Source organism: Mustela putorius, unplaced genomic scaffold (genome assembly GCF_011764305.1).
Source record: "Mustela putorius furo isolate JIRA1106 unplaced genomic scaffold, ASM1176430v1.1 tig00000854_pilon_pilon_pilon, whole genome shotgun sequence".
Taxonomy (NCBI): domain Eukaryota; kingdom Metazoa; phylum Chordata; class Mammalia; order Carnivora; family Mustelidae; genus Mustela; species Mustela putorius.
The window spans coordinates 5157205-5185093 of NW_025421496.1; the positions used below are offsets into that span (position 1 = coordinate 5157205).

The 27889-nt window shown below is 33.4% G+C and overlaps 1 protein-coding gene across 5 annotated transcripts in view; it reads right to left on the bottom strand.

The window, feature by feature from the left end:
• Positions 1-27889, bottom strand: part of VPS13A (vacuolar protein sorting 13 homolog A) — a 230244-nt gene that overhangs the window by 17656 nt on the left and 184699 nt on the right. For 2 of the 5 annotated variants that reach the window (XM_045085368.1, XM_045085367.1), the window contains exons 54-68: positions 27035-27267; positions 24875-25028; positions 24264-24410; positions 23977-24058; positions 23013-23082; positions 22087-22192; positions 16261-16374; positions 14394-14539; positions 13080-13161; positions 12129-12242; positions 10932-11007; positions 10679-10842; positions 10081-10126; positions 9853-9976; positions 7062-7176 (exon numbers count right to left, since the gene is read on the bottom strand). In XM_045085368.1, the coding sequence (XP_044941303.1) occupies positions 7062-7176; positions 9853-9976; positions 10081-10126; positions 10679-10842; positions 10932-11007; positions 12129-12242; positions 13080-13161; positions 14394-14539; positions 16261-16374; positions 22087-22192; positions 23013-23082; positions 23977-24058; positions 24264-24410; positions 24875-25028; positions 27035-27267 (1773 nt within the window). Of the gene's footprint in view, positions 1-495; positions 4486-5827; positions 6865-7061; positions 7177-9852; positions 9977-10080; positions 10127-10678; positions 10843-10931; positions 11008-12128; positions 12243-13079; positions 13162-14393; positions 14540-16260; positions 16375-22086; positions 22193-23012; positions 23083-23976; positions 24059-24263; positions 24411-24874; positions 25029-27034; positions 27268-27889 lie in introns of those variants that run through there. The other 3 variants (XM_045085369.1, XM_045085370.1, XR_006608221.1) reach the window with 3 other exon arrangements.

Consider the following 27889-nt stretch of genomic DNA (forward strand, 5'->3'; position numbering starts at 1 on the left):
ATAGTTTCCTACTTTACTGAGCATATATTACTTCAACATTGTAAAAAAAATAATTTTTGAAAATTTTTATATCTCCCATAAAATACAACAGTTATAGACTGAGAATCAATGTTAGCTAATTGATTGACAAAAGGATTTAGCTCTTTCCATGGAGGTTTGGGTTTCGGCTCCAGGCATGATCCCAGGGTCCTGGGATGGAGCCTGCTTACCTCCCCACCTCACCCCTGCTTGCCTCTCTGCCTACTTGTGATCTCTGTCTGTCAAATAAATAAATAAAATCTTTAAAAGAAAAAAAAAAAAGAAATCCCAAGCTCCACATTCAGAAGATCTTATAGACGTATATGATTAAAAGGTTATTGATAAATGATAACTTAGGGTAGAAAAACACAGCATACCCAATTAAGAAATATATATATATATATATATATATATATATATATATTTAGCTAAGTTTCTGACAATCCTGATTATGTTTTTTTGTTAAAAAAGCTAATAATAACTGTATTATTTTGAATGCTCAGATATTTATGAATGTCTAAGATTCAGAACAAAGGCACACTGCAACTTAGTACATATCTTTATTATAATTTCCACTGTTTAGGATATTTATATATAAAAAAAAGAAGGCTATATTAAAAACCAATTTTACAAAGTTATTAGACATTTAATTTTAGGCTCATTTTTTTAGAGGTACACTGTTGCTGGATAAATTCATCACACTGATTGAGATAATGATGTACATGAAAATGGTCTGCCACATTAAAACTAACCAACCATAAACCCTTATGTATGAAAATCATAAATTATTCTAATTACCTCCCTAACACATACCTATTTGAAATCATGTGTTTTATTCTTCTCTGATTCAGGACTTTCAGTAATGTTTTGTATTGTATTCAGTGTACTCACTGCATTTCACCAATTCAAACATTCATACACTGAAATTAAAGATTAAATCAACAATCTTAACATTTTTAATCAATCTCCATTTATCCCTAAGGTGCAGGGAGAGAAGAAAGAAACTGCCGTTTTTATATGTCCATCATAATTATTACTTGATCTAAATGAATAACCGTGTATCTTATTTAGACCTCATAAAACCTCTAATATTTTTTACTATTATAAATAATAAATTCTACATTTGCAAGGAAATCTCTAAAACAAAACCCAAAGGCTCAATTGAGGTACAGTATGAGTACACAATAACACTTAGGATGGTTGTTTTTGGTTTTCCTCTCATTACTACAGGAAAGTATGAAGCTAAATTTCACCACAGGACTTAAATCAGACAAACTACTATTACAGCTGTCATTCTTTATATGACCTGGGGTGTAAACATGATAGCATATATTTCATGTTGAATGTTGATGCCTTAGTCATAGATCTACAATGGCTCCATCTGCAAATTTTAATAACATGACTTGAAAATCAACTGATTAACACTGATATGTATTTTGAACAATTTCAAAAAAGCAAAGTTTATAAAATCCAGATTATTTTAAGCACAGAAACAAACTAAAATTTATTCTGACTTCTTGTTTCATAAGGAATATTGACAGCTGTATTACTCTGGATTTACATTTGCTATATCGAATTCATCTTATTTCATTCACAGGCTGCTCTTATAAGTTTATTCATGGTGACAGGTGTTCACAATTCCAGGCCTTTTATGGATTTTTCTTCCTGCCAGTTTTCAGTATGTTATTCAAGTCAAGTAAATACAAAGGCAAATAAAGAATGAGTAATTACTCCCTTAGAGAAGAGAGAAAGATGTTCCTTCCCTTTTTCTATACATAAGCAGTGACCATGTAGAAATGCAGAATATAAATAAAGGATATGGATAGGTGTGGTATCTCATAATCAACCTTTCAAATGCGGCTTTGTCACTGGACTTTCTCATTAGATCATACTCCCATTTTAAAATTCTAATTAATTACAGAGCCTCTAATAAACAAAAGAACTATTCATCTCATGAAAGTGCCACAGTTGAACTCATTTTCTGCTTATTTAATGGAGTAAAAAGGTATTTGTCCATGTCCTTTATCTCCAACAAGAGCACATTAGTATAAATAGTGTAATCTTAAATCTTGAAAAGATTTTTTCACTGTGGTAGGAAAACAGAAACAGAACAAGGGCAATTATACTGTCAAAGAATGTATTTCACTTCTAAGGGTTAGAAACTGAAGATTGATGAATCCTTAGGACCACATGAGCCACATAACAATTTACTAGCTACCAGAGTATTGTTTTAAACCATTTCACTTTTCAAGGGATTTTAAACAAATGCAATCTTACTTACAATTTTCTTTGCATTAAAATGGCAAGTCAATGCTGAAATGCCCAGACCTTTTGCAGATAAATTCTTAAGAATCTTAATGAGAACTATACCGTAGTCTTAAGTGTCACAGACCAACCACAGGAAACTCAGTAAATGCCTTGGAATCAAGAAGTTTAGCATTTTTCCCTTTTAGAAAGGGCCCATGCCTAGCTGAAATGTAAAAAGCCAATGAAGACATTTCCAGACCTCTCCTTCCTAAGGCATACAACAATACGTAACAATGGGCAGTGTTCTCTCTAGCTTCTTGTAGGAGGAGAAGGTTTTGTATGATTTGGCCAAGGGTGAGAGAAACTAGTGGGGACCAGATACCAGTCTCCAACACCAGTCATGACTATTTTAATGGTAACTGTTCTCATGCATTCACTATTCCAAAAAGATAAGAATACTATTTTGAGGAAAACAATAAATACGTTCTTTGACACTGACATATTTCTTGGTCCCTAGTACACACAACCTTAATTCCTACTTAATTTAAATGAATGTTAGGCAGGTAGGTATTTCAGAAGAAATGTCTTAATACTTTTTAGCATCCTTTTTTGTAAGCTCAATATTAAAAAATTAAAAGTCATTCATTTTCTAAGAAAAAGAGAATACTGATTTACAGAAGTACAATGTTGGTAAACTTAAGAATCAGACTCAGAAATCATGGGCTGAATCAATTAAGCCAAAAGTTGGACAATGAAGGCAGTTATTTACTATAATCTAATTAATATAAGCTCAATATACACAAACTGATTAACATAAATAAGGTAAATGTTTCTTTGTTGATCCCAAAGCACAGCAGCCATAGGGATTAAATATTACTGTGAGAAAGAGAGAGAGACACAAAGAAACAGACTCTTAAGCACTGGGAACAAACTGGTGATTACCAGAGGGGAGGTGAGTGGAGAGAAGGGTGAAACAGGTGATGGGGAGTTAAGGAATGCACGTGTGATGAGCACCAGGTGATGTATGGAAGTGTGGAATCACTGTATCATCTACGTGAAACCAGTTTTACACTGTATGTTAACTATACTGGAATCTAAATAAAAATTTCAGAAAACCCCATCATATTATACTAATAGTCATTTACTCTTTAGAGGATTTTCTTTCTTTCTTTCTTTTTTTTTTTTTTTTTTTTTGTATATCTAACTTCCTCGTGAAACAGGACAGAATAGTTTTATTTAAATTGAAAATTAAAGAAAACCCTTCAGTGCACAAAACAAACAGTTCTGCTCATAGATCTTTCAGACACATTGATAATATTTTCCAATACAACCAAGAAAAAAACATACATAATTCTGCTTACTATAAAAATTCTTCTGATGTCCTGAATTAACTTTTAATATTTTATGAGGGATACAGCATACAGATATTTAGGTTAATAAGTAAATATAATGACTATAAAACCAACTTTGTTCATTGTATATATACATACATAATGAAATAAAAAGTGAACCAAAGAACAGAACTTTTTTCTTTGTAAGACTATAAATTATGTCACTAATGTCCATAACAAATCATGAATGTTCCTTATAATAGCAGTATAACCTATGTGGTTTTGGAAGAGAACAACAAATTCATATTGCTTGAAGTCACATAAATTTATTATTATTAAATGAAATTTGACAAAACACTCTTAAAATGCTAAATATAAAATACTGACTGGGTATTACTATTCTTTTTTATACGATGGCATTCTATTACAGCCCAGAAAATTTACAGAGAATATTAAAAATGGTATTTTACCAATAAACAGGTACTTGAAAATAAAACTAGTGAACATTAAAAAAAATATTTAACTTTTAAATCTTAAAGATGAACTCAGCATTGCAAAGCTACAAAACATATACAAGCAAATGCCAGAATATATAGTATGCCCTACTTTGGATGTAGAATACATTTTTTTCTGTGCTTAAATATGTAATTCCTTTGCTTTCTGTAAACATGTAGAAAAACATTTTAAAAGGAAAAAGTATTTTAATACCCTAACACTGGACATACGGGCGTTGTGGTAGCAGTCATACAAATCATGTTAACGAAACATTCCAAATAAAATGACAAAGAACATGAATTTAACATTTCAGATCTGCCTAATCATCATCATCATCATCATCATCACTACTGCTACTGTGAGTCATAATCCACTCCCTGTAGACCTGAATTTTCTGTAAGCATGGTAGAGGAAAAAAGAAGCACAGAGGTTAGTTAAGCATGGCAAAATGCTTGCAAAACATGTAAAATTATGAAATGTTCAAGGAGTCAGAATAACCTTAAGGCAGAGTTCAGATCTGAGTAGGGCAGTAATTACAGATATAACATTCCATAACTTAATAGACCTAAGACTAAACCTCGCTGGCTGGTACACTCAATAGATAAAATGGTTGGATGATACCAGTAAGGTATTCCATGAATATATGAGAATTATTATTCTATTTCTCTAGTAGTGAACTTGAATTGCCCAGCTGGAGGCACTGTAATACGGTACTCCTTTCTAGATACAAAGGCATACAACCAAAGTGTGTTTTATATTTAATTATATATAGGCCCATATAATTTACTGAACATAGAGTACCTTTTTTTTTCCTTTAAAAGAATTAGAAAATAAAAGGAGAAACATTTAAAGTATTATACATTTGCTAAAGCACCAATGTTAAATCACTTAGATTTAATCTCTCTAGATGAGACTTTAAATCCTGTTTCTACATCATCTGCTTTTTTTCTAGAGTACTGGCACTCATGTATTGTAAAATATTTGCTAATGACAGTTTTGATTTAAAAAGCACCATTACCACCAAACCAACAACCTGCTTCTCACACCTATAAGAGAACAATGCTAACCACAACATCCTAAGGCCTCTGGTGAATATAGGTATTCCAGCTAATACTGTGTTTAATGCTCTTGCTAAAAAACAAGTAAAAATGGCTACAAGGATTGTGAGGTTTTAATCATTTAAATAGCTCTTTTAGCAGTTAACACTAAAACTGGCCTACTAAAAATAATATGTACCATTAAAAACACAGAGCCAAAGATCATGGCTTTTAAATCCCAAAGTTTAAAGCTTCAGCAAACCATTAATGTAGGTATAAAATAAATTTACTTGTCACTAAGATCAAATTATCAACTGAGAGAAATTTTTGTATGTCATGGCTTTCTTATTTATCATAATCTATTTCCTAATAATGAGGATTATTTCCCTCACTACTCATCCTTACTTCTTACTGAATTAATTAAAAGTTTCTCAGGAAATATTTTTAATTTTTCAACAGGTGATCTAGTAACTATTCAGCCCAGTAAAATGTCAGTAATAGGTTAACATAAGCTACTAATACAAGTAACAGGTTCCTTCCCTAAAAAGGGAAGGCTGGAATTGAGTAGAAGTATATTTTTCAATTGTATTAACCAAGGGTGACTTCTGCACCATTTCCATCTACCAAAGAATGATATACTATCACCACAGAGATTGCACAAAATGCCTTTTAGAGCACAACCTCTCACTAGATCGCCACTTCTGTCCCAATGTGCAATTATTTGGATGCTTTAAAAACATTTAAAAACACACTATCGCTTTACTAAATAATACACACTAACTCAATGGTCATGTTTTACTATATTAGATGGAAGTACATTTTACGCAAAATTATATATCCTGCATGTAGTGGGTAAAATATTGAACTTTTAAATATTTACCATGATCATTTTAAACATGACAATATTTAAAATATCAAGGTTACAAAGGAAGGGCTATATCCCCACTGTTTATTATTACTACAAATATTTTCAAGTCTATATAACATAATGATTCCTTGTCTGTTTGCAAAAAAATGATTTAATTTAGTAGTCCATATCTAAACGAAAGATGAAATAACTTTAAGTTGGTATAATCTATTATGGATGTTACCTACACCATAATCCAAATTTTAAGAAGTCCAGTTTTCAAAGTAAGAAAAATAGCTATTATTTTAAATAAAATATTCTACCTCCAAATGGCTTTTTGTTTCAAATCTGATTTTCCTTAATAAAAGATGTTGGCTTTCATGTGAACTGCTTATCAGATCCCACAGATTTCAAATAGACCACACAGGCATAAGGCAAGAAGAGGGTTAAGGCTAGTTGAATATCTTCAAAAGAAAAGTCTAAGAACCCAAGAATTTCACCAACAGCAGTGATATGGGTTTTTTTCCTTATCCATGTCCAAATGGACATGAGAACTGTGTAAAAGCTACTAGTGGCCTGATATGCAAAGGGAAGTACCCTAAAAAGAAATGGTTTAATTGGTTAAGTAAGTACCACCAACTATGAGGGTACATAAGGCATGATGGTTTTCAACAAATTTAGCAAATCCAGTACAGAACTAAGAACATCCTATAAAAAGATCAGATTCACTAAAATCCTATACAAAAATTTACCAATACAAAAGCTTTTCTTTGTATTCAAAATACTGAAACAGCTGTACGTAGTTTGAAAATTTTAAGACTAAAATCTACTGTTGGCTTTCACTTGTAAAGTCATGCATTAATTGTTTTCATATCAAACTTTTTGATGCCTGTAAAAAAGAAAAAAAAAATCTTATAGTAAATAAATGTACATTAAAACCTAAGTATTAGAAACTTATAAATAGAATTAAGCAAAACACATAAAAGCCGAAATAATCTAACATATATTTAAAATAGTATATAACTACTTTTAATATAGCAAACCTGACTAAATTACTCGTAATGTGTAAAATATTTCTTCACCCACCTGTAACATCTGGTTTCCAGTCCCATCCCTCAACCTGTAAGGTCTGATGACTCCATCCTCATTAAAGAATCGTGGGGGCCGCAGGCTCTCCACTTCATCAGAAGTCTCTGTAGCTCTGCAGGAAAAAAAATATAACTTGACTACAAAAATTATTCAAGAACTCTTTAGTACACTTTAAAATACAACTACTAAAAAGAATCTTCTTTGGATAAGACTATTACATCACTTCTCTATTTTAAAATTTGTCTTTATGCCACTAATGTAAGATTTCTAAAAAAATGTCAACTTGTAAAGAAGTTTGTTTACAGACTGTCTTGGATTTTCTTTGTAGACAATAATTACAATCAGCAAATGAATGTTGCTTTTTTTCTTTTTTCTCTGATTTAAGACTTCATTTCTTTTTTTTTTCTATTATACTGTCTAGCTCTTCCAGTTCAATGCTAAGTACACCAATATAATACTAAATATAAGAGGTGATTGTGACCTTGCCTCATTTCTAACTTTAAAGGGAAAGATTGTTCTACTTCTTATTTATTTATTTATTTGACAGAGACAGCGAGAGAGGGAACACAAGCAGGGGGAGAGGAAGAAGCAGGCCTCCCGCCAGAAGGGAACCTGTATGGCTCGATCCCAGGACCCTGGTATCATGACCTGAGCCAAAGGCAGATGCTTAACAACTGAGCCACCCAGACACCGTAAAGGGATAGCTTCTAAGATTTCTCCATGAAGAACCAATATTAACAAAAAAAATTTTTAAGGTATCTTTTGTCAAAACAAGGACATTCATTTCTACTCTTAGTCTGCTTATAGTTCTTTGTTATTGTTATTGTTTTTTTAAAATCTTGAATGGGCAATGAATTTGAAATATGAAATTCCTTTCTGGTCACTGCTGTCATCATACAGTTAATCTCCTTCAATCTGTTATTGTTATAAATCACATTACATGTATAGTTTTCTAATGTTCAAATACTCTAACATTCCTCATAGTCCCAGTTGGACTTGACAGTTACTGTTTGAAAAATATATATGCATTGCTAGATTTGGTACTATAATAATTTAACATTTTTTGACTGTATGGACCTACATGAGAATGGTCTATTTGTTCATTCATTCAAAAAATATTCACAGATTCAACCAACATTAATTAAGAGCTTACCACATAATGTATCCATATGTATAACACATACATATGGGTAAGTTCTCCAATTAAAAAACAGAAATTGGCAGAACAGATAAAAAGGTATGATCCAAGTATATGATCCAAGACCGACTTTTAGAGTCAAAGATGAAAGTAAGTTGAAAATGAAAGGATGCAAAAGGATATAATATGTAAACAATAACCAAAAGAGGGCTGGAAAAGCCATACCAAGTTCAGAAGAAAATTAAATTCTAAACAAGATATTCTTATTAAATACAAAGGAGGACATTTTACAAGAAAAGTTAATATATCAAGAAGATATAAAAATTATGAACACATTTGTACTTAACAAGAGAGCTCCCAAATACATGAACCAAAAACTGGCAGAACTGAAAAGAGCAAAAAAATCAGTATAACAGTTATTTCTATATCCTACTTTTAATCATGGCTGCTAAATAGAAGATGAGCAAGGAAACAGAAGACTTGAATAACACTGTAATCCAACTAGACCTAATAGACCTCTATACAGAGAACATTTAATTCAACAACAGGAAACTATGTATTTTTCTCAAGTGGACACAGAACACTTTCCAGAACAGACCATGTATTAGGCCCTAAAGCATGTCTTAATAAATATAAAAATGCTGAAACCTATAAGGTTTGTTTTATGGCCACACAGAATAAAACTGGAAATTTGTAAGAGAAGGAAATTTGGGCAATTCACAAAATTGTGGGAACCGAATGGCAGAAGGTCCAAGAAAAATAACCAAGGAAAGTAACTACTTTGAGACAAATGAAAACAAACACAATGTACCAAAACTTATGGGAGAAGGCAAAGACAGCGCTCAGAGAGTGATTTATTGCTGTGAATGCCTAACACTTAAAAAGAAGAAAGATCCCAAATCAATAATCTAAATTTACACCTTGCAAAACCGAAGGAAGAAAAGCAAACGACCCGAAGTTAGCAGAAGGAAGGACATAAGAAAAACTGGCGCAGAAAAGAACATTAGAACAGAGATAAGGAGAAGAACAATGGAGGGACCAATGAAATAAAAAATTGGTTCTCAGAGTCAGCAAAAATGACAAAGAAAAAAAGAAAGAGGACTTCAATTGAATGAATAAACAAACAATCTGATTAAGACTTCTATTAAATAAAGAGACTGAATTAGTAATCAAAAAACTTACCAGAAGTAAAGGTCAAATCCAAATGGCTTCACTTCAATTTGATAAAATTCAGTGAATTTTATATAACTCATGGATAATTCAGTAATTTTTATAACTCATGGGTGTGTGTGTGTGTGTATGTATGTATGTATATATATATATATATATGTAGATAGAGTTATACATATATAATGCCTGTATATCATATATATGGCATCACATTATTCTAATGTACTTATAATAGGTAAGTAAAAGCTTGCTTAACTTGCCAAGCCCTTCCTGCAAGGCTGCTGGGAATGAAGAACCAAAAAAGAACAGCTCTGTAATGCAGAAATGATGCAAAGGAAACTTAAATGGGAATTAGGAAGATAATACATAACTTGCCATATTATACAGTTCAAAACGAAGGGCCTTGAGCCAAACAGCCCATTTATTTTATTTCTCACAGTTTAAGCATTTTACTCATATCTTCCACCAGAGAAAACCTACCTTTTTATTCCCTGAAATGTACTGCTGGCCATGTCTATGATGCCTCCAGTTGGCCTTGCCACTGCTCCAACTAAACCCTTCCCAACACCTTTAAAGAAACCAGCTGCTCCTTCTTTTTGAGCTCCTAGAAAGAAAGAAACAAAGCTTTAGGCAAATGGATCAAGAATGAAAACAGAATCAATTTCTGAAAGACCTGGTAATCTATATGGCCCAAAGGAATGTACTTGCCTTTGATAGGTTTTGTAACAATTCCTGTTATGCCACTTACAAAACCCTAGGGAGGAAAAGGAAAATTTGTAATACTTTCAACATGATTCTTTAAAGAACCAACTCTGGCTTACAAAAAAAAAAAAATAGAGGGTTCTGCTTTCTAGATACTGTAACAATCTAGAAAGCACCGGAACAGAAATACATCTAGAAATGCATTACCTAAGTATCCTAGTTAAACAATGCTTTTAGAGGTTACTGATGTATTTTATATAGGTCACAACTCACTGCTCCTCCAATATCTAAATAATGCTTGAAGGAGTGCAAGTTAAGTACCTATTTTCTTATTCGCCAAATGTAGCTTTAAAAGATATTCCCTGAGGAGCGCTTGGGTGGCTCAGTCAGTTAAGTGTCTGCCTTCAGCCCAGGTCCTGGGATCCAGCCGGGAGTCGAGCTCCCTTGCTGAGAGGGGAGTATGCTTGTCCCTCTTCCTCTGCCCCTCCCCGCTGCTCATGCTCTCTCTCACTCTATCAAATAAATAAATAAAATCTTTAAAGAAAGAAGAAGAAGAATAAGAAGATAATCCCTGACCAGTTCACCACCCTGGGAAATTTCTTACAGAAACTAAGCCTTTTCCTCCACGAGTGATGCCTTCTCTAAGACCGGCTGGCTGCCTATTCATGGCTTCTCTCCTCTTCTGCTGGTAGTCTTCATCCATGGTCATAGCTGCCACCCCTTTAGCCATAGCATTGGTGATTTTGGAGGCAGCACCAGCTAATCCACCTAGCAGAAATAATCATTATTTTTAGTAAAAGCGGAGGTAAAATTACTTTCTTGCACTAATCACAGCTGGTCGGTGTCCTCTTTCTTACCAACAGCTCCACCAACTAATGCCTTCAGTCCTAGTGCCATCCCCTCCACAAACTCTTCGGGACCCTGGATGGCTCCCTAAAGGGTCAAATAATAACAACAAAGGTTACATTTTCTTTTAAAGTGAACTTACTGATATAAGTTAAGAAGCAATAGGGACAAGAATAAAAATATCCTAGAGGAAGTGAAACCAGCAAAAACTTCACATTAACAAAATTCTAAGAGATACTTCTTGACGTTGAAATTACAAGGAACAAGTGGATCCAAACTCAGGAACAGGACTGTTCACCAATGTGTACAAAACATGTTTGCTCCAAAATGAAAATTCCAGGAGGAAAACATAAGCACAAACTACTCTTGACAATTTTTGTAAAAGAAGTAACTGCAATTTAATACTTAATATTGATGTTTCAAATATACTGTACAATGTAAGTAACAGTTTTACTTTTTCATTACCCTCTACATTTAGAAGTAAGTGAGTTTTGAATGTTTTAAAAGAAAATGTTAAGGGACAAAACAATCACTATTTTGGTGGCGCCTGGGTGGCTCAGTGGCTTAAGCCTCTGCCTTCGGCTCAGGTCATGATCCCAGGACCCTGGGATCGAGTCCCGCATCAGGCTCCCTGCTCAGTGGGGAGCCTGCTCCTCCCTCTCTCTGCCTGCCTCTCTGCCTACTTGTGATCTCTGTCAAATAAATAAATAAAATCTTTTTTAAAAAACCCCAAAAAACAAAAAACAATCACTATTTTGTCACTGATTAAGATGTGTTTTTTAATTTTTTATAAACATGTATTTTTATCCATGAGGAAGTGGTGATTAAGATGGTTTTGCACGGTGTCTGCCTATAGTTGTTTACAATGTCCCACACAACTGTGCTAAGCAAGGCTGCCTGTCCATGATGATCTTACTCTACTGCGGAAAATGTTTATCTACCTTTAATATTCCAACAGAATACTGAAAATTTAGTATATCTTAAGTAAAGTATATCTTAAGTAAAAATCTTAAGTTTAGATTTTGAGGGAAAGGGTCAAATTTCCCTCCAAATTTCTCAAAACCTCTTACAATTCTTTGCTGCAAAATCATGGTCTTCTGTTATGTCTCCCAAAATCTATTTACACCTACACTTCAAGTTAACAGTTTGGGATGCATTATTTTTTCATAAGTATTAGTGATACAATGCAAGAATAACTATTTTATTACCTGGTACGGTTCATAAAAAAATGCTTCCACACCTTCAGAAAATTCTCTAATCAAGCCAAAGGGATTTCCCAAAACTTCAAGTCCAAGAATGAGTACATACATTTGCTTAATGGCCTAAAAATGAAATACAAATATAAATCAATTCAGTCAACTGGAAAAAAATTTTGATGTTCAGTACACACATCCAGTTTCTTTTCTTTAAGGCTAACACCCTTATCACCAATTTCAACACCTATATCATATCACCCTATTTATCACTAGTTTTGTTTTTTTAAAAAGTGATTTGGTGTTAGAGTATTACAGATAGTATGACATATTTACATAAAGCTTTAGAATACTCAAAATGCTTTCACTTTTACAACTATGTGTGACAGTTGCTGTTACCACCATCATTTTATAGGCTGGAGAAACACAGAAGTCAAATGATGCCCAGGATCATGTAGTAGGTAAATAGGAAAACTGGAATACAAACCCAGACATCTTGAATCAGGCTTAGTGTCTATCCACTACAGAATAGCTGTCTCAGATGCTATCTAAGTTAAATCCTAAGATACAGGAATCTTTCTAAAGGTGGAAAAAAAAATCCACTAAAATAACATACTAACTGACTCAACAACACAACTACATTAAAAACTGCCTGTATTCAGTTAGTTGCTAACAGCTTCCCTTGAAACTATTTTTTCAGAGTAAGTTTGGTGAATTAGTTAATATTTTACTTAAAGATATTTAAGTTCACCCTTATACAAAAAATATTTCTGTCAGTGGCTCAAAAAGAGAAAGGCAAAAAAATGAAATGGTGGCATGGCTCAATTTCTTTTTCAATACTGAGGAAAAAAAAAGTTTTAAGATTTTGAAAATGGCTATTTACTTCCTTGCCAAATCTACATTATACGTGTACAGACCCAGTTGCACTGTCTCTATTTGTCCCTTCATAAAATATCTCAGACAAACCTGTTTTGAATAGTGTCTTATTACTTCAGACTGTAGTTCAGATGCTGTATGGAACTGATAGTTCAGCTCAAAAAATGCAAGCCTGAAAAACACATACAAATATGTGTGAGGGTGTGTGTAGAAGGGGAAGAGGGAGACAAGGGAAGAGAATATTTTTAATATTAACAAATTGTTTCCTTTTCTTTCCTTTTCGTACATTTCGCATGCCAATCAGAAAGCCTGCTCTTTTACATAAGCACATTCTGTTCAAAGAACCCTCAAAGAATCTCATGAAAGCTATGGATCTTATCCTCAGAAGAGCCACTAATACAAACATGTTTTCACATCCTTCAGAGGATTCAGAGACCCTCTGGATCCCACTCATGGACATGAACTGTATTTTCCAACTCTGCCTTGTCATGGCCCACACAGAAATGTCTGGCATGGTGAGGTGAATGGAGAGGTTTTTTTATTTTATTTTTTTTTTTTTTTTTAAAGATTTTGGCCATTCTGCTCAAGAATGGACAGGCTTCAGTTGCTGCAGATCCTGTCAAATCAGCGGACGGCTGATTAGAACCAAGGTCGGTTGACTGCTAACCTATTCACAGCACATGCGGATCCACTGCTTGGGAAACTCTCTGTTAGCTGATAGACAGAAGCCAGATGAGAAATCTCATCCTATTCCCAATGTCTTCAAACCTATGTTCTTTAATTTGACTGGTATCTAACTTTATCTAGATTTAGAGCTATATCCTACTGGATTCACTGATTCTTACCAAGGTTCTTAATAACATTGCTGGGTGCTACCTGAAAAGGTCATTCTCATCTGAAGTCTCCACTCAAGACTTTTTTGAGTTTATTTGGTCAGGTACTCTAATAGCTTCCATTACGACTCACATTAAAATGTATATTCTCGGCTATAACATTTAAACGAATCTCTTCATTTCCCCTATCACGGCTTTCATTTTGCTCTAGTTGGATATGCTCTGAGAATCTTGACCCTAAGAGCCCTGAAGCCACATGGTATAAGTGCCATACCTTCGGGCACTCACAGCTTCTCAGGAATCCTTCTGTAGCCCAGAAAGGCCTTACATGTTGCACAAACTTGTATGGCCTCTGTCCCTCTTTCTTAAGGAAATTATTTAATAATTATTCTGTTCCCTCTAGTTAAGGCTTAGCCGGTTAAATGTTACTTAAATCATATTCCATTTAACAGCAAAACCCATATTTTTCTATGATTTCCAATGTCCTTTGTACACTTTTTCACTTGTAAAGTTTTTAGGTAAATGTAAAATGGACTTTTTGTCAGTTTATAGATTTGAATATTAAACATACTTAAAAACTACATCTTGTACATCTGTAAGGGTGGCACCAATACTCTTCAGCAGAAGATTTAAAGAGCGAACGGCCACGAGTCCTTCCTGTTGTTCTGAATCTTTAGCTTCTTCTCTTCCTGACCTCAGTGAAACACTTAAATGCAACTAAAGAGATAAAGAGACAAATATTTAAGCACTACCTGCAAAATGACAATTTTAACTTTTAAAATTTAATCTTATTTTAACTTTACTACACCATAAGATTTCAAAGTTTGACAATTTTAGATATGCCAAAATTATTAAGTAAAAAGTTAAAGGAGTTTAAAATTGAATACAACTCTTTTAAAATTTTAAATTCAGTAATGTAAGCTAATATGGTACTTAGGTTCAATCCAAATCTTTTGGTAAAGCTATGAAAATAATAATTTTTATATATTTTTAAATAATAATAATAATCCAGAAGTTGAAGTTGTTGAAAATAACTCAGTGTTTCAAGTACTAGAATTAAGTTACCAGGTTGAAATCAGTTAAACCAGCTTTCACACTTTTGTATTGTATGCATTTATATAATTATTTATATACTATATATATTGTGTATATATATATAATTTTCTATACAATATTTTAAGTGTTATGTAAGTATGATATGCATTTATATATAATTATTTATAACAATATATATTTTGTGTATATATATATATAGACACACAATAATTTTCTATAATTTTCTTCAAGTGTTATGTAAGTAATTCAGAAACTCTGTATTAAGAACTTATATTTAGTTCCATTCAGTGTTCAGTTCTTAAATCAAGGTTACTCCACAAATTAATTTACAACTCAGAGACTATTGTTAGTAATATTATAGTGCATTATTTTAAAGTTGCTAAGAGAGTAAATAAATCTTAAAAGACCTCATTACAAGAAAAAAAAACTTTTTTAACACTGTATCATGATGGATGGGAACGAATTTATTGCAATGATCATTAACAGAGTATACAAATATCAAATTATTACCTTATACACCTGAAGCTAATCCATGTTATATGTCAGTTATACCAATACACACACACACAAACACATCATACACAAAATTAAACAGGTTAACAGAAAACTAAGGTAACAAAAATGTTAGGTCAAGACCCCAATGTTCATAGCAGCAAGGGCCACAGTTGCCAAACTGTGGAAAGAACCAAGATGCCCTTCCACAGACAAATGGATAAAGAAGATATGGTCCATATATACAATGGAGTATTATGCCTCCATCAGAAAGGATGACTATCCAACTTTTGTATCAACATGGACGGGACTCGAGGAGATTATGCTGAGTGAAATAAGTCAAGCAGAGAGAGTCAATTATCATATGGCTTCACTTATTTGTGGAGCATAAGGAATAACATGGAGGACATTGGCAGATGGAGAGGAAAAGTGAGTTGGTGGAAATCAGAGGGGGAGATGAACCATGAGAGACTATGGACTCTGAGAAACAAACTGAGGGTTTTGAAACGGGGGTGGGGGAGGGCCTGGTGGTGGGTATTAAGGAGGGCACGTATTGCATGGAGCACTGGGTGTGGTACATAAACAATGAATCTTGGAACACTGAAAAAATAAAATTAAAAAAAAAAGATATGAACATATAAACACATGTTGTAGGTGGCTCCAATATTATTTCCATATAGTGAAAAATTGTTATAAGTATAAATAAAAATTTCAGAGGACTATTCCTGCTACTTTATTTAAAGAATTTATATACTGTTAGAGAAAATAATTTAAATATATATGTAATTATATATATATAATTGGGATATATAATTTATATCCCAAATAAAGCAAGTCAAGTTGCTATTACCTAGATTATAAAGGATAATAAAAATGACTATTTCCCCTACCTTGATAGGAGATATATGGAAGTATTCATAGAGACTGACTTGTGATGAATCTGCTAATGAAGCTGTTTTATATTCTTCTTGGAAAGCTTCTATATCTTTATGAAAAAGTTCAACCTATAGGGGGAAAAAAGCATTAAAAACTTAAAGGATCCATCTGTTTGAGGCATTTAAGTCAACAGCTCAGATACTGCAGAACAGACCTCCATAACATCCATATTCAGCACTGGTTATGATTAGAAATTTATTGTACAAGAAGGGAACCTAACACCTGTTAGTAAAGCTCTGTCCCTAACACACAAATTGATAAGCATATTTTGTTTCCATCTAATCCATTACAAAACACTAAGCTTTTCTTCTTGGGACTATAGAGTTATCCCCAAAAGCTACTATAATCCAGTGCATCAACACTTTCTTAGGAATATTTCTTTCTTTTTTTTTTTTTTTTTGGAATATTTCTTTCTTTAAATATAATCACAGGGGCGCCTGGGTGGCTCAGTGGGTTAAGGCCTCTGCTTTCAGCTCGAGTCATGATCCCAGGGTCCTGGGATTGAGCCCCGCATCAGGCTCTCTGCTTAGCAGGGAGCCTGCTTCCTCCTCTCTCTCTGCCTGCCTCTCTGCCTACCTGTGATCTCTGTCTGTCAAATAAACTTAAAAATATATATATATAATCATAGTTCTTTTGTGGCTTTTTAGTAAATACCTCACTGACACCTACTAAGGCCCCTGCTATAATCAAAAAGGGGAAGGCACTGAAAATGATGTTGCATTAAGTGACGAATATGGCTTTCATTCTTGATAATCAACATTAATTCTCTCTTAAACACAAATTTAAGTACTTCTATGTGTTGAGAAATGGCCCCAACATTCACATTTTGACCTATCATCAACAGTATCAAAATGACAGCCTTATTAAATAGAAGTACAGTGTCTGGAAACTGACTTCTCAGATGACAGTGTGAAGGGCTCTTTAGACCAGTTCCCCAGTGAAACTGGTGAAACAAACAAACAAACATTTGGGGTGCCTGGGTGCCTAAGTCGGTTAAGCTTGGTTATGGCCCAGTTTATGATCGGGGGGTCACGGGATCAAGCCCTGCATCAGGGTCGACACTCAGTGGGGCGTCAGCTTCAGATTCTCTCCCTCCCCATATACCTATGCATACTTTCTCTCTCTAAAATAAATAAGTATTTAAAAAATAAATATAAAAAACCTAAATATCTAAGGCCTCTATGAATGAACCTAATGGTATAAGCAAATAAAATATCTTTTTAAGAAAATCTACAAAAATTTGTAAGAAAAATGAATCTGTAATATTTGAACAAGTACCATTCTCTCAGATCCCCCTCCTAGTTCAACAAGCCATGACTCCACTCTAGACTGTTCACTCAAGAACATAAAGCTCCCTGTCTGCCCAGTGGACAGCTGGAATACTTTCTTCCTGGGAGGCATAAGGTGTCAGCATTTCTCATCCCACCCCCAGTTACCAGCTGCTAATGCTACATTATGGGGATGGGAGAGCTTCTGTCCCACTGCCCAGCCTCTACTCATGGAACAAAGGCTCTAATTTGGTGTAATACCACTGAGAATACTGGGTTCGGATCACTCCTGTTCCATTCCTAGCTCTGAAGCTCTGGTCAGATATTTTTACTTGGGGGAAAACGAAACTTTAAAATAACTCCTAATCTTTTTCCAAAGAAACCCCAAATCTTTCCCCAAAGCCTTCGACTGCAACAGTTTTTGAAGAAGTTCACACCTGAGCATTAGGAAACAGTAAATGTCACAGGGAAAGATAACTGGAAGGAAAATCACTGATTGAATGAAGATGCAGGCTAAACTGCAGGCCTCTTAGTTTTCATGAGTGAAATGCGGAAAGAGACAGTTTAAGGTGTCCTCCTGGGGTCAAAACAAATATCAAACACTGATCTCCAGATGAGTTCCTCAAAGGAAAAAAAAAAAAAAAAAAAGAGCCCAAGTCTGATTAGATTAGTCTGTAGAACAATGTATGGCCTAAGGTACATTAGGCCATAAAAACGCAATCAACCAGCAATTAGTAGACTTCAATAGCTAGGTGTGTTGTGAAAAGAGAAGAGGGCCCAGCCCCAAAACCCATTATTCCAGGGTAAAGGTGGTATCCCAAGATCTTCACCTCTCTGAGGATCAACACCAAAAGCTTAACATTGCAGGAAAAGTAAGGGGTGTAGGAAGGGTAGACTTCAATAAAAAAAATCTAACCAGTCACAGAATGAACAAATAAGCTAATAACAATAAGCTTTGGGGACAGAGGGATCGGTAGCCAGTTTTTATAGTGTATCATCTAAAATGTCTAAGTTCCCTACCAAAAATTATGATATGTGCAAAGACAGGAATGTATGACCCATACACTGGGAAAAAACTAGGCAAAAGAAACTGCATGTGAGAAGTGACGAGACTGGATTAAAAGAAAAATACTTCCAAGTCGCCACTATAAATATGTTCAAAGAACTAAAGAAAACCTGGGGCGCCTGGGTGGCTCAGATGGTTAAGTGTCTGCCTTTGGCTCAGGTCATGATCCCAGGGTTCTGGGATTGAGCCCTGCATTAAAGAAAACCGTATTTAGAAAGTGAAAGAAATTACGATGACCATGTCTTATCAACTTGAATACTACATCAAATATAGAGGGAGAAAAATTATATATTTAAAAAAACTATTAAAAATTCTGGAATTGAAAACTGTAATAGAAATGGAAGATTCACTAGAAGGACCTAACAGTGTATTTGAGCTGATAGGAGAAATAGAAACACTTCATTATATGCTAAATTAAATGCATTGTTTTATCATGACTTTGAAGACAAAGTGTTAAAGATTATGCATTCTGAAGAACAGAGGAAAAAGAATGAACAAAAATCAACACTCTCAGAGAAATATGGTACATCATTAAGCATGCTAACATATACAATATGGGTAGATCAGGGGAAAAGAGAGTAAAAGTAGAAAAAATATGTAATAAATAATAAGAAATAATAAGAAATATAAGAAATAATAGCCTAATGCTTTCTATATTCAATGAAAAACAATAAGCAACATAACCAGGAAGCTAAATGAACTCCTAGTGCATAAATGCAAAGAGGTTCACAAAAGATATGTAACAGTAAAATTGATGAAAGTCAAAGACAAGGAGAAAATCTTAGAAACAAGAAGAGAAAAACAACTTACTACATATAAGATGACACTGATAAGACTAATAGTTGGGGTACCTGAGGGGGCACAGTCGGTTAAGTGTCCCACTGTTGTTTTTGGCTCAGGTTGTAGTCTCAGGGTTTTGAGACAGAGCCCCATGTCAGGCTCTGCACTCAGTGCAGAGTCTGATTGAGTTTCTCTCTCTCCCCACACCTCCCACACCTGTGCTCTCAAATAAATCTTAAAAAAAAAAAAAAAAAAGATTAACAGTTGACTTCTTAGCAGAAAGGAGGCAAGAAGACAGTGGGTAAAATATTCAAAGTACTCAAAAGGAAAAATCCTGCCCAACCAAGAATCCTATATCCAGTATAACTACCTTTCAAAATGAAAGAATATGAAGACTTTTCCAGACCCAAAAAAAAAAAAAACCAAAAACCTAGAAGACTTGATGGCTAGTAGGTGTGCCTTATAAGAAATACTTATGAAAGTTCCTCAGGCTGAAAGCAAGTGACCCCAAGCAGTAATTAGAATCCAAATGAAAAAAAAGAAAAAAAAAGATTGAACTGGAAAATACAATGATGTAAATAGTATAAATATATAAACATTTCTTTCTCATAACTAATTTAAAGAGCAACTGACTATTTATGTATAAGAATACAGTGTTTGCCCTATAATAACAGACCAGTATCACATGAATGTGAACACAAAGAGCCTCAAAAAAATACTACTGACCCTAATCCAGCAAAATACGGAAATATTATACACAGGACTAAGTGGGTTGCTTTAACATTCAATGTAATAAAATCAACAGAACAAAAACCGTATCACCATCCCAAGAGATACAGAAAAAGCATTTGACAAAATTCGACATACCTTCATGATAACACTTAGCAAACTGGAACTATTAGAGAACTCTACCTAATGTAGGTTATCTACCAAAAAACTACTGTTGATATCATAATTAATGGTAAGAGCTTTTTCTTTATATCAGCAACAAGGCAAGAATGTCTGCTCTTGCACTTGTATTCAATGTTGTACTATTGTACTAGAGGTTCTAGCAGGGCAATTAGGCAAGAAGAAACAAAAGCCATGCAGATTAAATCAGAAAGGAAGAAGCAAAACTATTCTCAGATGGCACGATCTTATATGCAGAAAATCCTACAGAATGTATAAAACAACTATTAGAGATAATAAATGAGTTCATAAGGTTGCAAAATATAAGATCAGTATAAAAAATCAATTATATTTCTATATACTTGCAATGAACAAACAAAAAATGAGATTAAAAAACAATCTGTGCAGACTATAAAAAAAATACTCAATAATAAATTTAACAAAAGAGCCAAACTTATACTTTGAAAATTATACAAATGTTGAAAGAAAACAAAGATCTACATAAGAGCACAACATTCAATGTTTAAGGATCAAAAGACTTAATAATGTTAAGTTGTTGGAACTCCAAAACTGGTATGCAGATTCAATGTAATCTCTGTCAAGACCCCAGATGACTTCTTCAAAGAAGCTCTGAAGCTGATTCTAAAATTCATATGGAATTGCAAAAACATTTTGAACAAGAACAAAGGAAGAGGATTCATACTTCTCAATTTCAAAACTTACTACAATACAACAATAATCAGGACAGTACAGTATTGGTAAAAAAAAGATGGACTTACAGATTAATGGAATAAAACTATATGTTTATGGTCAACTGATTTTTGACAAGGGTACCAAGACCATTAATGAGGAAGGAATACTTTTTCAGTAAATATTAATGGTACTGGGACAACTCAATAGCCAAATGCAAAAGACTGATGTTGGATCCTTACCGCCCACTATATACAAAAATCAACTCAAAATGGATGAAAGACCTGATTATAAAAACCTCTTAAAACACAGGGCTAAATTCATAACCTTCACAACCTTAGATCTGACAAAAGATTCTTAAAAATGACACCAAAAACATGAACAACAACAAAAAAGAATTTGGATTTCATTAAACTTTTGTGCTTCAAAAGACATCAGGAAAGTAAAGCACAACACACAGAATGCGAGGGAAAAAACAAGAATGAGAGAAAATATTTGCAAATCATATATCTGATACGGGACTTGTATTTAGAATAGATAAATAACTTTCACAATTCAATAAAAAGGAGACAACCTATTTAACAAAGGATCTGAATAGACATTTCTCTATAGAAAATATGTAAATGGTCCATCAACACATAAAAGATGCTCAACATCATTCATCATCAGGTACATGTAAATCACAAAATCACAATGATATACTACTTCACACTCACTATGATGGCTAGAATCCAAAGGATAGATAGTAACGGGTATTGATGGTGATGCATTAAAAAAAACTATATGATTCCATTTATATCAAATATCTAGAACAAGAAATCCTACAGACAAAGTATCAGTGATTGATGGGACTGGCATGGTTTCCTTCTTCAGCTGGTGAAAATGTTCTGGAATGAGATAGTAATGATCCTTGTACAATTCTGTAAATACATTAAAAAACACGGCTCTGTCCACCATGAGTGATTAAAATGTATAACGTGTGAACTGAATTTCAATAAATTTAAAAGAAAAAAAGTATTATTTGCCCTTGTCCTTATCCTCCTTCTTTCCCAATCCTTCCTGTTAATACTATCATTCCTAAATCTCACCTCAGTTTTTTCAGTCACTTCGGCTTCTGTCATAAGTTCTGCTAACGCATAGACAAATCCAAGATCTAACCTGAGGTCCATTTCTTGGATCAACACCTTGAAATACCTATAATACAAAGTAGAAAACGTTTAAAAACCATTGATTAAAGTGCATTTAAAATATGAGATGAGAAAAAAGCATTAGATAATTATTAGAATGCTGAAATTCAGGATTTTACAGATGAACAAATAAAATTGTCATGGCAACACTGTTCATATTAGCAACAAACTCTAAATGTGAAAATGCCTATGAAGAGAAAAATGGTAAGTAAACTATGGAATACAGTCATACGGCAGAATATTATATAATAGTGATAAACTATAGTTACATACAGCAAAAATAATAAATTTTAGTAAAAAGTTGAATGAAAAAATCCAGCCCTAATAGTATATTTTCAGTTTAACCAAAAAACAAAATTTTTTTTTAATTAGGAAAAAACGAGAAAACTAAGAAGCATAATGTTGACGTACAGACATACAATAAACTGTATTTTAAGATGTAAGGGATGAAATTAGTGTTTATTGTGGTCGATAAGGTAGAGTAAACAAGAAATAGGAGGGTAATATATCAATGGATGTTTCTGTCAATATTTTACTTCTTAGATTGGGTGGTGACCATTTTAAAGCAGTATTTTCTTGTTTCTAAAACAAAATGCAGTAATTACAGAAAACTTAAGTGAGAAAATAAATAAAATGTAAGTACATTTCATTCAGAGCCTTCTGACCCTTTAAGATTATGAAACTGATTTTCCTAATGATCTTCATAATTTAATATTTTGCACTTAAACCTTTGACTCACCTGAAATTGATTTTTTAAAGCGTATAATTAATTCACATATTTAATCAAAACATTAAATAAACATGCAGAAATATATGAAGACACTTACTTAATACGTGATATCTGGGAATGCCCTGCAGATCTCATGACAATACTGACATCTGTAAAGGGCTTTGGAGCTACAAAAGTTAATAAATATGATTAATCCCATGATGCTTTAAGAAAAAGATAAGCATTTTCTTGCAATTTAATACACATCACAATGTAGAACTAACTTACTTACTAAATCATGAGTATCTATTAAAATTACTATTTGTAAGGTCTTAATCTCAGATGCCAGGGTTTTTTTAATTATCTGTATTTACTTTAAAGATAACTAATCCTTTAAATTAGTAATTTTAAAGTAGAAGTATGCATTAGAATCACCAGGGAAACACTGTGAAAACACAGATTTCAGAGTCTTGCCCTGGACTTCCAGGTAAAGGGGCTTGGGCATGTACAATGGTCAAAATCTTCCAAGCATATTATCAATACCTCCTTAGATAGTTCAGAGCCAGTGGTGTGGAGGTGGGGGGTGGAAAGCAAAGGGAGGGAAAGAGAAGGGAAAGAGATAGGGGAAGAGGTATAGCAAAGAAAGAAGGAATATGAAGGGGAAGCAGAGGATAGAAGAGCAGACTCATCATTACATTCAGCTAGAGAATACAGGACATTTCTCATGGTTAGAAACCTCTCTGAATTTGATTTTCTTCACAATTTATTCAAAGGTCCTAGTGGCTTTTAAATCAGGGATTTACAAGTCACTAATATTTCTAAAAATTTAAATATATATTTGTAATTAATCTTCTCCTCAGAATTCAGTCAATGCGTTGCTTAGTTGACTTACTTTAATTTACTTAGTTGACTTACAACTAAGTTGACCATAGTTGAGTACTTGTTCCTTTCCAAGGAACAAGTTTAATTTTCTAATGATCCCACAGAAACTAAACTTGAGAACGGTTTCATTTCGTGTTTTTATGGTAAAGTAAACCATACAGCAGATACATTTTTATGGCAATCTAAAAATACAAACACACCTGAATCCATGGTGACCGACTTGGGAGGTTTAATTGGATAAAACACAAATGGAAATATAGCACCATGTATCTGGTTTTGGATCTAAGAAAATAAAAACAGGTCAGTATATTACTATGTTAATTGCAGAACCCTACCAGAATAACAAGATTTAATAAGTAGAAAGAATCAAGCAGTCTAGTTCAACAATAAAACTGAAATACTAGGTAAGAGATACTATGGGAATGAATACATTTGGTTTATTGCTATGTTCCTTATGAATACAATTTGACTATCTTTTCAGACTCACCTGTATTCTGTAAACTTGAATTCTAAATGATGACTGATGTGCAGATGTGCTATATTCTACTTTTAATGCTGGAAGATAATTTCTTCTTATAGCTATTACATGTGGCTGCAGAATTTTCATGTTAGTACCACTAGGTGTAAAGCGAACCTGAAAAATATACCCCACAAAACACTGAATTTCTATGCATTTCATAATTTGTTAAAATTAGAACTTTGTACCAAAACCATTAAAGATAATTAAAACAATAAGCTAAATAGTTGACTAGATTGGATCTCTCCAATACAACTCAGAAAAACGTTCAATGTAAACCGTATAGCTTAGTTGTATCACTTTTTATATAAATTTACTAAAAATATTAAAGTAATAAAAGGAAAAATAATTTAAAAAGTATAATAAGTAAAACAACATATTGGCTTCTTGTTAACTAAGGAGTAGATCATTAGCATCTTAAGAGCAAGTCTGACTTGTTAATACAGACAACTACCCCTTATTATATATGATAGAATTCATTGCTTTGCAAGGAAACCAGACTTTCCTTAAAGGTCAACAGTAATTCATCTAATTTTAACAGGTAAAAATTAAAACTTCAGATCAATACTTAAAAATATTACCGGAATGTTAGTGTCCAATTCGATAACCTTATCTTCTGCAGGTGAAGATTCAGTATATTCTTTAAATTCTTTCTCTAACTTCTCAGTGTGCTTTACACTCATTGGCCTCCATCTTGCCTTCTTCTTGGGCTTTGTCTCCCAAACCACATCAGAACTTTTTGGATGAAAGCAAAAATCATGGTGCTAATTTATAAACATTTTCATTTTACCTGGTTTATTACATGAATTGTAAAACCTTCAGTAAAATTTATAATATCCCCAGTAATATGGAAGCACACTACAGATTTAAAAATATGAACTGATTCAATCAATATTTAGACTTTTACTCAGACACTATTTTAGGTGGTAGGGATATTATTAGTAAACATCTTTGCTATCCTACAGCTTTATTTAGCTGAGTGACAGACCATAAATAGTAAATAGAAAAAATATGTGGTATTTGAAACAGAGAAGAGGACTCATGTATGAGGGCCCTAGGGCACCCAATATTAAGCAGCTGAGAAGACAAGGAACCAACACAAGAAGTGGAGAATTCTGGGATAAAAAGAAAAACAAAGATGGTGAAGTACCCTGAAAGTCAAGGCAAAGAAAAACTACCAAGAAGGGATCTGTGTGTTACACACTTAAGCAACATGAGGACTGGTCTCTGGTCATCCTGACAAGACGAATGTCATGGTGTGTTGACAGCAAAATCCTGTTGGGAGTGGTTAAAGAAAGAATGGGTAAAATAATAATTGGATATAGTGAGTATATTAAACTCATCCATAATTGTTAACACTTTTGAGGAGTTTGGTTATAAAGGGAAGCTAAAAAGTGGGCAGTAGGTAGGCTCAAGAGAATTTCTTAAGTTGAGATAAAAAATACTGATGGGCATAACCCAAAAGAGAGCTAAAAATTACTGATGTAGGAAAGATAAAGAAGAGAACTGTGTAATCAATGTCTCAAGAAGGCAAAAGGAAATGGAATCGAATGCAAAGTTGAAAATATTTTTAAATAGGAGCACATGTATCTATGACAGCTGTGGAGAAGATGTTAGCACAGTGTGTAGGTAAAAATGCTCATGGGTAGAAAGTTGCGATTTGGGAGAGTGGGTCTTTGGAAATTCCCTTCAGACTGCTTCCATTTTCTGACTGAAATGGGATACAGGCAGTGAAGTGTGAGAGAAAATGGGAGGGTTAAAAGGAGACAAGGTGTGAAATATAGTGTAAAAGGGGATGGAACAAATCTCATTGACTGAAAAATTGCTGAGAGACTTAAATACAGAATAAAAACATCCAACCACATTCTAAAACTGCTGTTTATATACGTAAGTTATTTAAGAATTCTATTTATTAATTCCCTCTAAAATTTATAGTCACTTAATAAACAGGCAGGAACAGTATATTATTCCTCGTTGCACTCACATTATTTAGCATAGCAGTTAGCAAATAATAAACACATTTCTTGAGGATAAAAATTTGCAAGAAAATAGTTTATAATATTCCTTTTTAAATGGCATGGATTTCATTCAATGAAAAGTCAAAGGCGTTTCTAGAGGAATTTATACAGATAAACAAATTCAAACCTGTATCATATACCTTTTAACATATATACTTGACAGCTTAAACTCAAGGATTAAAACTATTATCCTGGATAATATTATCCTGTATTATACAGACTGGAATCTAGAAATGCCCTCAAAATCAGGCACTAATGTATACAAATTAAGTTTACCTTAAGTATTTATGAATAGGAATATTAAAGGCATAGAGAATAGAGTTTTACTGGTGATGACTTAGAGGGAAATGATATATTTCATATTACCTTACTGTATCTTAAAATTAAGTGTCAAGCTCAAATTAAAGAATGATTGGCTTTATTCCCCCAACAACTATTTACGGAACATCCATACAGTATCCTACACTCTGATAGGCAGTAAGAGAAAATTAAATATTTCCTTATACATGTTAAGTATACCTTTGATAAGCTGAATAAACATAAGACACGATTTAAAAATCTGATTTTGAGATATCTTTATCTCAAAAGGCAAAAAATAATCTCAAAAACATTTTTAAATCAGCATTAACTTAGTATAATAAAACACAAAACTTAAACTGTATTATTTTAATTTTATAATCACCATTCTTAATGATTAAGAACTAATCATTTAATGTATCTAACCTTGTAATGCCAATATAGGCTACTTCCTGCTTTGTGTAATTGTTGACGAGAGAAATTCCAACATCTTGTAAGGCCAACACAATTTCTTGCTCTGCTAACTCTGCTTTCTCACTTTCATATGTTGCTCTGAATACCCTTGGATCTTCAGTGAATAAAATAATGCGTTGTAAGCCTTCAAAGAATGAAACTAAATAAATCGTCTTTTTCCCCGAATTTATAGGTGTCATCATATCCTAAAACAAACCATAGAAAAAATTAAAAATTAGAGTCTTTTTTTTTTTAAAGATCTTATTCATTTGTTTGACAGACAGAAGACAAGGAGAGCGGGAACACAAGCACAGGGAGTGGGAGACAGAGAAGCAGCCTTCCTGCTGAGCAGGGAGCTCAATGTGGGCTCGATCCTAGGACCATGGGATCATGACCAGAGCCGAAGTCAGACGCTTAACGACTGAGCCACCCAGGCACCCCCAAAATTAAAGCCGTAACCAAGAGGAAATCTAGATTCCACATCTGAAAAATGAGAACTGTAATGGTAACTTTCAAAGGGTGAGACAAACTGAATGAATATTTGTATAACAGTCAGAAATTTGCATAATAAAAATCAGTTGATGTTTGCTTCTGCCATTATTTATTATGAAGTAATTAATCAGGAAGACAGGTCAATTGTTACTGTTTTTTCAACAACTTAATAAAATTTAATTAGTCTTCTTTTGTAGGCTAATCAATAACACAAAGTATTATTTTCTCTGCTTTATTCTAAGACTAATCAATGTGTTATATGTTAAAAGTTCAGTCAGAAATTTAATTTCCTTACAGAGCTGAACTGAATAGGATAAAAAATATCTGACACTTCAG